Genomic DNA, 14,264 nt, shown 5'->3' with positions numbered 1-14,264 from the left:
GAAGGAAGAGAGAGACAAGGAAGCAGATGACAGTGAGGTGCTCGTGGGTGTGATAGGAGCCCTCCAGGGGGCCTGGTGCGGCCCTTGGGCCACACATTTGACACCCTTGGACTGTACCACGTCAAATTACAAGACTGGGGAGGGGGTCAGAGAATCTCATTTTTGAATATTTTTTTTAAAATGCCCGGCACATCATAAATGTTACTTAATTCATAACATTATAAGGGGTCTGGAGATCAAGTCCTATGAGGAAAGGTTGAAGGAGCTGGGGATGTTTAGCCTGGAGAGAAGGAGGCTGAGAGGTGATAGGATCACCATCTTCAAGACCTTGAAGGGCTGTCATCTAGAGCAGTGTTTCCCATTTGCAGGATCGTGACCTGGTACTGGGCCACGGAAGCCTCACTACCGGGTCACAAGAAAAGCCAAAACTTGCCCCGCCCCCAGCAAAGCATGACCTCTGCTCTGCTTCCTTCCTTCCCCCATCTCTCCGTTGTGCAGAGAAAAGCTAGCCTTGAAGACTGATGCAGGCTGCAAAGCCTGAGCTTCATTTGTCTTCCTTCCTTCCCCTGTCTCTCCGTTGTGCAGAGAAAAGCTAGCCTTGAAGACTGATGCAGGCTGCAAAGCCTGAGCTTCATTTGTCTTCCTTCCTTCCCCTGTCTCTCCGTTGTGCAGAGAAAAGCTAGCCTTGAAGACTGACACAGGCTGCAAAGCCTGAGCTCCATTTGTCTTCCTTCCTTCCCCCGTCTCTCCGTTGTGCAGAGAAAAGCTAGCCTTGAAGACTGACACAGGCTGCAAAGCCTGCACTCCATTTGGCTTCCTTCCTTCCTCCGTCTCTTTGTTGTGCAAATAAAAGCTAGCCTTGAAGACTGACAGAGGCTGCAAAGTCTGAGCTCTGTTTGGCTTCCTTCCTTTCCCCGTCTCTGTGTTGTGCAGAGAGGAGCTGGGCTGCCTCTCCTTCCTTCTTCCCCCCTCCCAGTGTTTGAGAGAAAAGCTGGAGTACACTGGCACTTTAGACCCATGAAGTGTTCTTCAAGGTATGAGCTTTGATGTGCCTTGCAGTATTTTCTTTTGGGGAGATTTCCCGGGAAGCCTGGACAGCAAAGAAGGGCATGTGCCCAAAGCCAGTCCAGGAAGTCAAGCAGGAGCCAAGTCACCAATGCAGAATCACAAACCAGAATCAGACGTCAATGTCCAAAAGCCAAAAGGTCAGGGTGCCAAGGAAATCAAGCAGGTCAGGATCAGGAATCAGGAAGGAGCGTGGATGCAAGCCAGAGAATAGACTTGTTGCTTCCACAAGGTTACCAGGTCCTGGGTGGGAGCTATATGGGAGTCTCAGTCAGCCTGCTCCTTGGGTGGCAGTGACTCTGCTAGAACTCAGGGCTGAGAGATCTGAAACACCGGCGTGCTTCATGTCTTTGTTCTGAAAATTCTTTCCGGAGCCTGCTTCGAGCTCTTGAGATGGGAGGAGGTGAGCTTGGAGGAGATTGATCATCAACAGCTGACACTGGTGCCTGGAGAGTGATTGATGGGCCAGCTGCTGTTTGTTCAGCTGAGGAACTGGCTGGCAACTCTTCCAGGTCTGTTAACCCTTCCAGCTCATCGTCAGGGCTCATGACAAGCTCGGACTGCAATACTGCAGCTGTACCACTCTGCGCCACAGTTGTGTGGGTTTCTTGGATCTGAGATATCTATACCGCGCTCCCCCTTTTGTTACTTTATTTTCTATGGCAGCTTTCACTGTAAAAACATACAGAATGGTAGGTAGGTAGATTATCGATAGCTAGCTAGCCAAACAGATGGACGGACGACGCAGACAGGAAGGCAGATAGATAGAGGCAGTTAGTCTGAATGCAGCTGTAGAAAAGAACAAGAATCCAGTAAGGTTTTAAAGACTTAACAAAATTTGTGGCAGGATGGGTTTTTGTGAGTCACTGCTCACTTCAGATATAGCTGGAATGTGAATCCACCTGCTCTGACCATTGGAGAGTAGAGTGATTTCAGATGCCAGACGACCATAGCAGGTGTGGTTGGATTAGTATGATATGCAGGTAGTTAGATAATTGAAATCTTTTTCTCTGGTGTGTGAAATCTATCTATCTATCTATCTATCTATCTATCTATCTATCTATCTATCTATCTATCTATCTATCTATCTATCTATCTATCTATCTAGGGGGGAGTGTCCAAAAAAGTGCCCCCATCCTGCATCACAATGCGTATAAGACATTCTGCTGACTCAGGGTTTATTGCCCCCCCCCCAGTTACTTCGTAAGTAGACCCAACAGGATTTTTATACAATTAGGAATGCAGTTCCAGCTGGTTTGGTGACAAGGGTGTGGCCTAATATGCAAATAAGTTTCTGCTGGGCTTTTTTTCTATAAAAAGCCCTATGTGAAATAATGGTGACATCAAGGGGTGTGACCTAATATGCAAATGTGTTCCTGCTGGGTTATTTCTATAAAAAGCCTTGTGTAAAATAATGGTGGCATCAGGGTATGTGGCCTAATATGCAGATGTGTTCCTGCCGGTTATTTCTATAAAAAAGCCTTGCTTAAAATAATGGTGGCATCAGGGGGTTTGGCCTAATATGCAGATATGTCCCTGCTGGGTTACTTCTATAAAAAGCCTTTCGTAAAATAATGGTGGTATCAGGGGGGTGTGGCCTAATATGCAAATGTGTTCCTGCTGGGTTACTTCTATAAAAAGCCTTGTGTGAAATAATGGTGGCATCAGGGGGTGTGGCCTAATATGCAGATATGTCCCTGCTGGGTTATTTCTATAAAAAGCCTTGTGTGAAATAATGGTGGCATCAGGGGGTGTGGCCTAATATGCAGATATGTCCCTGCTGGGTTATTTCTATAAAAAGCCTTGTGTGAAATAATGGTGGTATCAGGGGGTGTGGCCTAATATACAAATGTGTTCCTGCTGGGTTAGTTCTATAAAAGCCTTGCGTAAAATAATGGTGGCATCAGGGGGTGTGGCCTAATATGCAAATGTGTTCCTGCTGGGTTATTCTACCCCCCCCCCAAAAGCCCTGGGACCAACACTCACTTTTAGCACACAACAGAATCATAAAGAAAAACCATTTTTCCAGTTTCCTTTTCAGAATGTGGGCCACAAGGCCTCCTGGCTCCACCCCCAAAGTACCCAGACCCCCTGGTTTAGAGGCCTTTCTCCCACTTCAGGGGGGAGGGGAGGGACATGCCTGCTGGGGACTCCATTATTTGCTATGGAGACCGATTCCCATAGGGTATAATGGAGAATTGATCTGCAGGTCTCTGGGGGTGTTGTTTTTTGAGGCAGAGGCACCAAATTTTCAGCATAGCATCCAAAGCCTCTCCTCAGTACACCCTCCAAGTTTCAAAAGGATTGAGCCAGGGGGTCCAGTTCTAGGAGCCCCCAGAGATGGTGCCCCTGTCCTTCATTATTTCCAATGGAGGGAAGGCATTTAAAAGGTTTGCGGTCCCTTGAAATGTGATGGCCAGAACTCCCTTTGGAGTTCAACGATGCTTGTCATATTCTTGCTTCTGGCTCCACCCCCAAAGTCTCCAGATATTTCTTGAATTAGACCTGGCAGCCTTAAATGCAAAACATTCCAAGAAATTGGGCAGATCCCTGAGCAGGTAGTCATTCCAGATGTGGTCATAGGAAGTTTGAATGATGTCCTACCGGAAAGGGGTTGTCTCGGTTTTGTAATCTCAACTTCTCTTCCCCCCTCTCCCAGTTTGTCTAAATATTTTTGTTTGCAGAAGGAAGAATTGTTGACAAGGGCTTTGCCTTTGAAGGTTTGTGCTGATAAAAGTAACCGATTTTGTTTTTTCCTCGTCCTGTTTCTTTTTCCGCAGGTTTGGATGAGAGGCCGGCTTCAGGTTCCTGGGGGACGGGAGATCAAAACAGCTCCACGTTTGACCAAGTCCGGGTAAGGACCAGATGCGAAACCAGCAATGAGCCAAAATGTGACTCCTTTCTCATTGTTTGTGTCTTGTTTTTTCCTTCTTTTAGCAGGAGGGGAAAGCCCTACAAATGTATTCCGCACCCCCCCACCCAGGGCTGGTTAATTATGTAATTTCCTAAAACCTTCCCTAGTCTCCTGTTTCCAACAAAGAGCAGCCCAAGGAGATCAAGAAAGGGGGTAGCTGTTCCCTGTCGTGTTCCTTCCCAGCACCAGTGGCCTAAAGCTTTTGCTTTAGGAGAGCCACTTTGGTGTGGTGGATAAGTGCACAGACTCTTATCTGGGAGAACTGGGTTTGATTCCCCATTACTCCGCTTGCACCTGCTGAAATGGCCTTGGGTCAGCCATAGCTATCGCAGGAGTTGTCCTTGAAAGGGCAGCTTCTGGGAGAGCTCTCTCAACTCCACCTACCTCACAGGGTGCCTGTTGTGGGGGAGGAAGGGAAAGGAGATTGTAAGCCACTCTGAGAATCTGTCCTTGAAAGGGCAGCTTCTGGGAGAGCTCTCTCAGCCCCACCTACTTCACAGGGTTGCTGTTGTAGGGGAGAAAGGGAAAGGAGATTGTAAGCCACGCTGAGACTCTGTCCTTGAAAGGGCAGCTTCTGGGAGAGCTCTCTCAGCCCCACCCACCTCACAGGGTGTCTGTTGTGGGGAAGGAAGATATAGGAGATTGTAAGCCGCTCTGAGTCTCTGATTCAGAGAGAAGGGCGGGGTATAAATCTGCAGTCTTCTTCTTCTTCTAAAGGTGGAATCCTGTTGTACATGGAGGTTCTATAGTTACCTTTTTGGCTAAGAACTGCTTATAGACCTGTGCCCAGTGTTCCCTCTAAGCTGCGTTAGTGTGAGCTAGCTCACAGTTTTTTAACCTCTAGCTCACACATCTTTGTCTCAGCTCAGGAAGGAGGGCTCCAGAGTAGCCTTAATTTATGCAGTAGCTCACAACTTTGATGCCAGTAGCTCACAAAGTCGAATTTTTGTTCACAAGACTCCACAGCTTAGAGGAAGTACTGCGGCTTTGCCATGTGGAAATCCTTTGATCTCATATTTAAATCGCTTCCATTTTTATCAGCGGCGAGGTATACTTTTGTCTGAACCGTTTCTGCATTCCTGTCTTCCTTTCTCTCCAAGTTCTAGAACTCAAGTTTCAAGTTTATTTCAATTTATATCCCGCCCTTCCCACCGAAGTGGCTCAGGGCGGCTCACAACACATAAAATCTAACATAATTTTGAATTTAAAACATCTTACACAGTTAAAACAGTAAAATAATAAAACATATAACAGCGGTCTATCAAAACTACACTCAGTTTCCAATGCCAGTTAGTTATAAGCCAGCCAGAAGAGGGCTGTCTTACAGGCCCTTTGGAACTGGCCAAGATCCCGCAGGGCCCTCACCTCTTCCGGCAGCTGGTTCCATCAGAAAGGAGCCGTTACAGAGAAGGCCCTGTCCCTGGTGGAATTCAGGCGGGCCTCCTTTGGCCCGGGGATAACAAGCGGATTTTGAGATCCCGATCTTAGTACTCTCTGGGGAACATGTGGGGAGAGACGGTCCCTAAGGTAGGCAGGTCCTAAGCCACATAGGGCTTTAAAGGTAATAACCAGCACCTTGTACCGGACTCAGGGGCACTCAATGAAGTTGATTGGTCGGCAGTTCTGGACAGACAAAAGAAACACCAGGGCTCTTTCTGTAGCCAGAACTCCTTTGCATTTTAGGCCAAACCTTCCTGTTGTAGCCAATCCTCCTGGAGCTTACAGTAGGCCCTGTACTAAGAGCCCTGTGAGCTCTTGGAGAATTGGCTACATCTGGGACGCGGGGGTGGCCTAATATGCAAAGGAGTTCCTGCTACAAAAAAAGCCTTGAGAAACACTATTGTTACACAACATGCAATCGATTTGTGGATTTCCTCGCTCCAGGATCTGACAATCGTTGTTACATAAGATGAGTTGAAAGCATGATTGGACAGATTCACGGAGGAGGAGGCAACAACTGTGTGTTTCCTTCGGCACGCAGAGAGGTCGAGTCACTTTCTTAACCAGGGGTCCCCAATGTGGTGTCTATGGACACCGTGGCCCCCTGTTGACACCTTTTTGTTCTTATTAAACATCTGGAGCAGAGAACCATCAGTAGCTATTTAGCCAAAGCGTATTGATGGAACTCTCTGTCTGGGGCAGTGATGCTCTATCTTCTTGAAGCTTGTGGGGGGCAGAGTGGGAGGGCTTCTAGTGTCCTGGCCCCACTGGTGGACCTCCTGATGGCACCTGGGTTTTTGGCCACTGTGTGACACAGAGTGTTGGACTGGATAGGCCATTGGCCTGATCCAACATGGCTTCTCTTATGTTCTTATGTCTGAGGCAGTGATGCTCTGTATTCTTGGTGCTTGTTTGGGGCACAGTGGGAGGGCTTCTAGTGTCCTGGCTGCACTAGTGGACCTCCTGGTAGCATCTGGTTTTTTGGCCATTGTGTGACACAGAGTGTTGGACTGGATGGGTCTTTGGCCTGATCCAAGATGGCTTCTCTTATGTTAGCTTCTGTTTGAGGCAGTGATGCTCTGTATTCTTGGTGCTTGGGAGGGGCAACAACGGGAAGGCTTCCAGTGTCCTGGCCCCACTGATAGACCTCCTGATGGCCTCTGGGGTTTTTTGGCCACTGTGTGACACAGAGTGTTGGACTGGATGGGTCTTTGGCCTGATCCAAGATGGCTTCTCTTATGTTAGCTTCTGTCCGGGGCAGTGATGCTCTGTATTCTTGGTGCTTGGGAGGGGCAACAACGGGAAGGCTTCCAGTGTCCTGGCCCCACTGATGGACCTCCTGATGGCCTCTGGGGTTTTTTGGCCACTGTGTGACACAGAGTGTTGGACTGGATGGGCCATTGGCCTTATCCAACATGGCTTCTCTTATGTTCTTCTGTCTGGGGCAGTGATGCTTGGTGCTTAGGAGGGGCAACAATGGGAGGGCCTTTGGCCTGATCCAAGATGGCTTCTCTTATGTGACACAGTCACATTGGCCATTGGCCTGATCCAAGATGGCTTCTCTTATGTGACACAGTCACATTGGCCATTGGCCTGATCCAAGATGGCTTCTCTTACGTTAGCTTCTGTCTGGGGCAGTGATGCTCTGTATTCTTGGTGCAAGGGAGGGACAATAGTGGGAGGGCTGCTAGTGTCCTGGCTCCACTGGTGGACCTCCTGATGGCACCTGTTTTTTTTTTTTAGTCACTGCGTGACACCACGTGGACTATTGCACCCTTCTTAAATCTTCGTTCGCGAAGCCAAGCCGAGAGAGAGAGAGAGCGTGACACCAGAGTGTTGGACTAGATGGGCCATCGGCCTGATTCAAGATGGCTTCTCTTATCTGGTCCTGAGCCGTGATAGTTTGATGGAAGCTCTAAATTCAGAGGCAGTCTTATCTCTGACAGCCGACAGCTGGGAGGCAACCACAGCAGAAAGTTTGGGCCTGCACATGGAGTTGCCAACCTTCAAGTGTGGCTTGGTAGTCTCCCACAGTTACAGCTGGTCTTCAGATGACAGAGATCCGTTCCCCTGAAGAAAATGGCTGCTTCGGAAGGTGGCCTTTGTGACATTACACCCTGTGGAGGCTCTTCCCCTCCCCGCCCCCCCCCCCAAGTTCCCAGCTCTGTAGCCCAGCTTGTGTCCCTTGTGATGGGCAACTGTAGGATAAGGGGTGGCCAAACTGTGGCTCGGGAGCCTCTTTCACACATACTGTGCAGCTCTTGAAGATGCAGGGTTCCCTTTGCTCGGAAGCTGCTCACACGGCGTCGTGCTTTCTTCTCCCAGCAGGGCTACGGCGAAGGCTCGCATTATGGGGAACACCGGGACCTCCCATCTCACAACAGCATATCTTCATCACCATTCCTGGGGTCCGGAATCGTAGGTAAGTGCCGCTCTTGCGGGGGTGGGGTGGGGACCCAACGATGGTATGAAATTGGGTGAGAGAAAGAGTCAGGGCTTTCTTTGTAAGCAGGAGCTCCTTCGCCTATTAGGCCACACGCCCCGGATGCAGCCAGTCCTCCAAGAGCTTACAGGGCTCTTCGTACAGGGCCTGCTGTAAGCTCCAGCAGGACTGGCTACATCAAGGGGGAGTGGCCTAATAGGCAAAGGAGGTCCTGCTAGAATTCCTTACAGGGCTCTTCGTACAAGGCCGCTGTAAGCTCCAGGAGGACTGGCTACATCAGGGGTGTGTGGCCTAATATGCAAAGGAGGTCCTGCTAGAATTCCTTACAGGGCTCTTCGTACAGGGCCTGCTGTAAGCTCCAGGAGGACTGGCTACATCAGGGGGGAGTGGCCTAATATGCAAAGGAGGTCCTGCTAGAATTCCTTACAGGGCTCTTCGTACAGGGCCTGCTGTAAGCTCCAGGAGGATTAGCTGCATCAGGGGTGTGTGGCCTAATAGGCAAAGGAGGTCCTGCTAGAATTCCTTACAGGGCTCTTCTCACAGGGCCTACTGTAAGCTCCAGGAGGATTGGCTACATCAGGGGGGAGTGGCCTAATAGGCAAAGGAGGTCCTGCTAGAATTCCTTACAGGGCTCTTCGTACAGGGCCTGCTGTAAGCTCCAGGAGGACTGGCTATATCAGGGGTGTGTGGCCTAATATGCAAAGGAGGTCCTGCTAGAATCCCTTACAGGGCTCTTCGTACAGGGCCTATTGTAAGCTCCAGGAGGATTGGCTACATCAGGGGGGAGTGGCCTAATAGGCAAAGGAGGTCCTGCTAGAATTCCTTACAGGGCTCTTCTCACAGGGCCTGCTGTAAGCTCCAGGAGGATTGGCTGCATCAGGGGGGTGTGGCCTAATAGGCGAAGGAGTCCCTGCTACAAGAAAAGCCCTGGAAAGAGTGATTCTCGACCCCCTTTTGGCCTCACTCAGTACTGTTTCCTTTTAAAAATCCCAGGTTCTCACTTTGACCCTGGAGATGCTTGAAGCTTGATGTGTTTCCCTTTCATAGGGTTTCCTGGTCCCTTCGATACGCCCAGATAGATGCCCTGTTAAAACCATATTTTGCCCAAATACCAGAGCAGGGGTTGCCATACTGTGGGTCAGGGGCCACATGTGGCTCTTTCACACATATTACGTGGCTCTCAAAGCCCCCACCACCCCATCAGCTGACTTGGAAAAGGTATTTCTCTCCCTGCCAAGCCAGCTGGCGGCTTGGAGAATGCATTTAAAGTTAAATTTGCTTTCTTGCCACCTCTCCCTCCCTCCTTTCTCTCCATCTTCCTTTCTCCCTCCCTCTTTCCCTTCATCCCTCCCTCCCTCCCTCCTTCCCTTCATCCCTCCCTCTCTCTCTCCCTTCCTTCCTTCCTTCCTTCCTTCCTTCCTTCCTTCCTTCCTTCCTTCCTTCCTTCCTTCCTTCCTTCCTCCCTCCCTCCCTCCCTTCATCCCTCCATCTCTCCCTTCGTTCCTTTCTCCCTTCATCCCTCCCTCCCTTTCTCCCTCCCTCTCTCTCTCTCTTCCTTCCTCCCTGCCTTCATCCCTCCCTCCCTTCATCCCTCTCTCCCTTCGTTCCTCCCTCCCTCCCCCTTTTCCTCCTTTTCTCCCTCCCTCCCTCCTCTCCCTTCCTTCCTTCCTCCCTCCCTCCCTTCCTCCCTCTCTCCCTTCGTCCCTCCCTCCCTCTCTTTCTTCGTTCCTTCCTCCCTCCCTTCCTCCCACCCTCTCTTCCTCCTTTTCTCCCTCCGTCCCTCCCTCCCTCTCTTCCTCCTTTTCTCCCTCCCTTTCTCCCTCCCTCTCTCCCTCCCTCTCTCTCTTCCTTCCTCCCTCCCTTCATCCCTCTCTCCCTTCGTTCCTTCCTCCCTCCCTTCCCCTCTTCCTCCTTTTCTCCCTCCCTCCCTCCTTCTCTCCCTTCCTTCCTTCCTCCCTCTCTCCCTTCGTCCCTCCCTCCCTCCCTCTCTTTCTTCGTTCCTTCCTCCCTCCCTTCCTCCCACCCTCTCTTCCTCCTTTTCTTCCTCCTTTTCTCCCTCCTTCCCTCCCTCCCTTTCTGCCTCCTTCTCTCTCTCTCTTCCTTCCTTCCTCCCTCCCTCCCTCCCTTCCTTCCTCCCTCCCTCCCTTCCTCCCTCCCTCCCTCCCTGGATTGGCATGGAGAAGTAATTTAAAGAGAGTGTTATGCCAATAAAGGTTTTCGGAATTGGAATTGGATTTAAAGAGACAAATGGCTTCTCCAAGCCGACCAACGGGGCAGTGGGGGCCTTTGAGAGCCACACAGTATGTGCAAAAGAGCCACATGTTGCTCTTGAGCCACAGTTTGGCCACCTCTGGTTTAGTGTGTGTGGAAGTGCCCTGTGCTGCCCTAAGGACTAGCTTCGTGTTCATTTGTTTGCGTCCCACTGAGCATAGAATGCAGCTGTTGACCACGGAATTCAGTGGGCATTTTTTTCATCCGAAAGGAAGGAAATCTGAGTTCAGTGGCCCCTGTGGCTTTCTGTGTCAAATAGAAGACATCCACGGCCATAGAGATCGGGGCCAAACGGGCCTCAAGGCGGGACAGAGCAGCTCCGTCTACGTCCTGGCCTTTCACATCCCCCACCATCTTATTGACGTTGTTACTTTGCTTCATGAACCCGGATAATCCTCGCAAAGCTTTTGGGAAGGAGTGGGGGGCGGTGGGGAAAGGAGGGAGCAGTTGTGGTACACAAGACGGTATGCGTCTGTGTTGTGAATCTGCCCTTTTTCATTGCTTCGTCTTTGCGTCCCTTTTTGTTCTGTTTGGTTTATATCGCCGGCGTTCTTAATTCTTTTTTTTTTTTAACCTGGGTTATGTACACTTGTCCCAAACGCGGCATTAAAAAATTGCATAAATTTAGCAAGGGAAATTAGGGAGGAGACAGATGGGGAAGCGGGCTGAACCCGCACCAGGGAAAATGGGAACGGAAACAGAATTTTGGTGTTGAAAGAGTGAAATCCAGGTAACCTCTCTAGTGCAGGGGTCCGTGGCTTGTTAGCAACCGAGCCATGAGTTGTATAATTATTTCATTATATATTACAAGGTAATATTAATAATAATAATGAGAAGAAGAAGAAGAAGAAGACAATAACGACATTGGATTTGTTTCCTGACCTCCACTCCAAGTCTCAGAGTGGCTCACAATTTCCTATCCCTTCCTCCCCCACAACAGACACCCTGTGAGGCGGGTGGGGCTGAGAGAGCTCTCCCAGAAGCTGCCCTTTCAAGGACAGAGTCTCAGAGCGGCCTACAATCTCCTTTCCCTTCCTCCCCCACAACAGACACCCTTTGAGGCGAGTGAAGCTGCCCTTTCAAGGACAACTCCTGTGATAGCTATGGCTGACCCAAGGCCATTCCAGTAGCTGCAAGTGGAGGAGTGGGGAATCAAACCCGGTTCTCTCGTATAAGAGTCCACACACTTCACCACCACACCGAACTAATAGAAATAAAGTGCACAATTGTGTCATCCCAAAACCGTCGCGCCACCCCCACCCCCAGTCTGTGGAAAAATTGTCCTTCACAAAACCGGTCCCTGGTGCCAAAAAGGTTGGGGACCGCTGGTCTAGTGTGTGGGGGGGCAAGGTGTCCGTATCAGATGGTTTTTGTTATACCTATAGGTTCTCCCTCACCCAACCGTGTTCCCCTGGGGAGTGGAGGGGTTGAATAAAAGAACTGGATGGGCGGAAATTGTTTTACTACCAAAGATAAGCCCCAGCAGATCTCTTTTGAGTAATTACTCCTATCAATGAACTTACTTGCAAGGCGAGGCTCGCTAATCTAGCCCGTATTGTGCCTGCCAAGCAGTTGGGACAATGGCTTTAATAGACCCCCTCGTCCTTGCGCTTCTCTCCCTTCTCGAAAACACCTCTTCCTCATTCCCTTAATCTCAGTGCCTGCTCTTGGCTCCTCACTCCTCCCTACCCCAAATGGATTTATTGAGTCTGCGTTGTCAGTCCTCGTGAATCTCAACCGTGGCTTGTTTTCCTTAACCTCGGCTGAGCTGTGGTTACAGAGAGGCTGTAACGCAAGAGTTACTGAACCGTGACAGTAACCACGGTTAAGCGTTGCACCAAGCAAGCTAGGGTTAAGAACGAGAGTCCCCAGTTTTTTTGAGCCTGTGGGCGCCTTGGGTTAAGAGCAGCGGTCTCTCATCTTGAGAACCGGTTTTATTCCCCCTTCCTCCACATGCAGCCAGCTGAGTGACCTTGGGTCAGCCACAGTTCTCTCAGAACTCTTTCACCCCCACCCTGCCTCATAGGATGTGTGTTGCGGGGAGAGGTGGGGAAGGAGATTGGAAGCTGCTCTGAGACTAGGGTTGCCCAGTCGCTCCGTCGCTGTCGCGGGGAACTTGTTCCTCACACGCCCTTAGCACGCGCAGTGTGATGATATCACTCAGAAGTGACATCATTGCACCAGGAACGCTGTAGGACTTGTGATAAAACTCTATGATTCCGAGACCGTCACACTGGAAATGCTCTAGATTTGCCATAAAAGGCTCTAGGATTCGCAGTAAAACTATGGTGCCATAGAGTTTTTAGCACGAGCCCTAGAGTGTCCCCAGTGTGATGACATCACTTCTGGGTAACGTCATCATGCCAGGGCGCCAGGGATGTCGCACCAGGGACACTCTAGGACTTGCGATAAAACTCTATGGTTCCTAGAGTGTCACACTGGAAATGCTCTAGATTTGCTGTAAAATGCTCTAGGATTCGCAGTAAAACTATGGTACTGCAGAGTTTTTAGTACGAGCCCTAGAGTGTCCCAGTGTGATGACATCACTTCTGGGTAACGTCATCATGCCAGGGCGCCAGGGACACTCTATGACTTGCGATAAAACTCTATGATTCCTAGAGTGTCACATTGGAAAGGCTCTGGATTTGCCGTAAAACGCACTAGGATACGTGGAAAAACTATGGTATCATAGAGCTTTTAGCGTGAGCCCTAGAGCGTCCCCGGCATGATGACATCACTTCCAGGTAACGCCATCATACTGGGGACGGCACGCGCTAACGGGGCTCTTCAAGGGCAGGGGTCCCCCCGGCAGGCTGCTCCCTGCCGGTGGGTTGGGGCCCTCCAGAGTGGGGGATTCCCCACCCCCGGCAAGAGCTCGCAGCCCTATCCAAGACTCTGAGCGGAGGGCGGGGTATAAAGCCAACTCTTCCTCCAAACTCTGACCCAGGGTGGTGGAATCAACCACAAGATGACTGCTTCGGGACAGGAAGCCACATACGCAAAGGAAGCCCAAATGCAGGGAAGGAGGAGGGCAATTAAAAAATATATACTGAGAAAGAGGAGTAAGGAAGAATGAAACAAACACCATGGAGGCCGCTGCTGCTGCAGCAATAACCAGTCACATCTTCAGTGGCCAATCAGAAGTCCTGCTGGGTAAGAGCTCCACCTACTTTCTAAAAACACTCAGTGGGCACCAGAAAAAGGTGCCAGCAGGGGTCCACAGTGCCCACAGATACCACGTTGGGGTCCGCAGTTAAGAAAGTGACCCAGGCTCTCTGCGTCCCGAAGGAAACGAGCAGATCTTACGGGCACTTCCTCAGGCAGGGGTGGGGGGTGGCAGATTGGAGCCTCAGTCCACCCGCCGAAGTGCAGTTTGCCTGTGCGCCCGGGATCTTAACCGAGCAACACAATTATGTTTAGTGCTAATTTCATTTGAGGATTGTGTTCCCCACCCCCCACCCCGACCTCAGCTCCCGAGATACGTTTTTTAACAGCCTGTCAGCTGCATGCCTTCCCCTCTCCAATCTGCCTGCTTATTCTTCATGTCCGCCAGCCAGGGGTCTGTGGCTTTATGGAACACCCAAGATGGTGTGGCGTGCGGTGGCTAGCCCCCTAGAGTCTGCTTAGCAGGAGCACAGCTCCTGGCACTTTCTGAGGGTTCCCCTCTTTCTCCCCACCTACCTTGTCCATTGACTAGGAGGTGCAGCTGCATAACAATCCCTGGATTAGGAGAGCGGGCAGCCAGCCAGCCACCAGGGGCTTTGCCACGCCCCTAGCAGCCCTCTTTAACTCTTGGAGAAGCCCACACCACCCTTTCTCCACTTCTAATGTGATTTTGGGTGGTGGGTGGTTTGCTGGCCTTTTGACTGGATGGGGGGGGAGGGGCAGCCCAGGAGAGCCCTGAGTGAGTGAGGCCTGCTTGGGCTGGCTGGATTCCTAGCCAGCCCAAGCAGGCCTCGCTCACCCGGGGCTCTCCTTTCCTTTGGTCAGGTTGCTTTTGGCTGTTGGGGGTGGCATATGCTAATGAATTGTTTTTAATGAACTCCGCCACCTATTTTTCTACAAAACGATCTTTGGTGTTCAGGTACTGCTCTCTGCTCAACTTGGAAAGCCCCTGGACATCCTTTGACA

General features: G+C 50.6%; 1 protein-coding gene across 7 annotated transcripts in view; it reads left to right on the top strand.

Annotated features, from left to right (window-relative positions):
* The window catches only part of TCF3 (transcription factor 3), a 181,177-nt gene that overhangs the window by 76,817 nt on the left and 90,096 nt on the right, over positions 1 to 14,264 (top strand). For 4 of the 7 annotated variants that reach the window (XM_060232785.1, XM_060232783.1, XM_060232784.1 and 1 more), the window contains exons 3-4: positions 3,846 to 3,919; positions 7,745 to 7,841. In XM_060232785.1, the coding sequence (XP_060088768.1) occupies positions 3,846 to 3,919; positions 7,745 to 7,841 (171 nt within the window). The remainder of the gene's footprint in view (positions 1 to 3,845; positions 3,920 to 7,744; positions 7,842 to 14,264) is intronic. The other 3 variants (XM_060232788.1, XM_060232787.1, XM_060232782.1) reach the window with 1 other exon arrangement.

This window comes from Heteronotia binoei, chromosome 2 (genome assembly GCF_032191835.1).
Source record: "Heteronotia binoei isolate CCM8104 ecotype False Entrance Well chromosome 2, APGP_CSIRO_Hbin_v1, whole genome shotgun sequence".
Lineage (NCBI taxonomy): Eukaryota > Metazoa > Chordata > Lepidosauria > Squamata > Gekkonidae > Heteronotia > Heteronotia binoei.
This window is presented reverse-complemented; position numbering and strand designations above follow the sequence as displayed.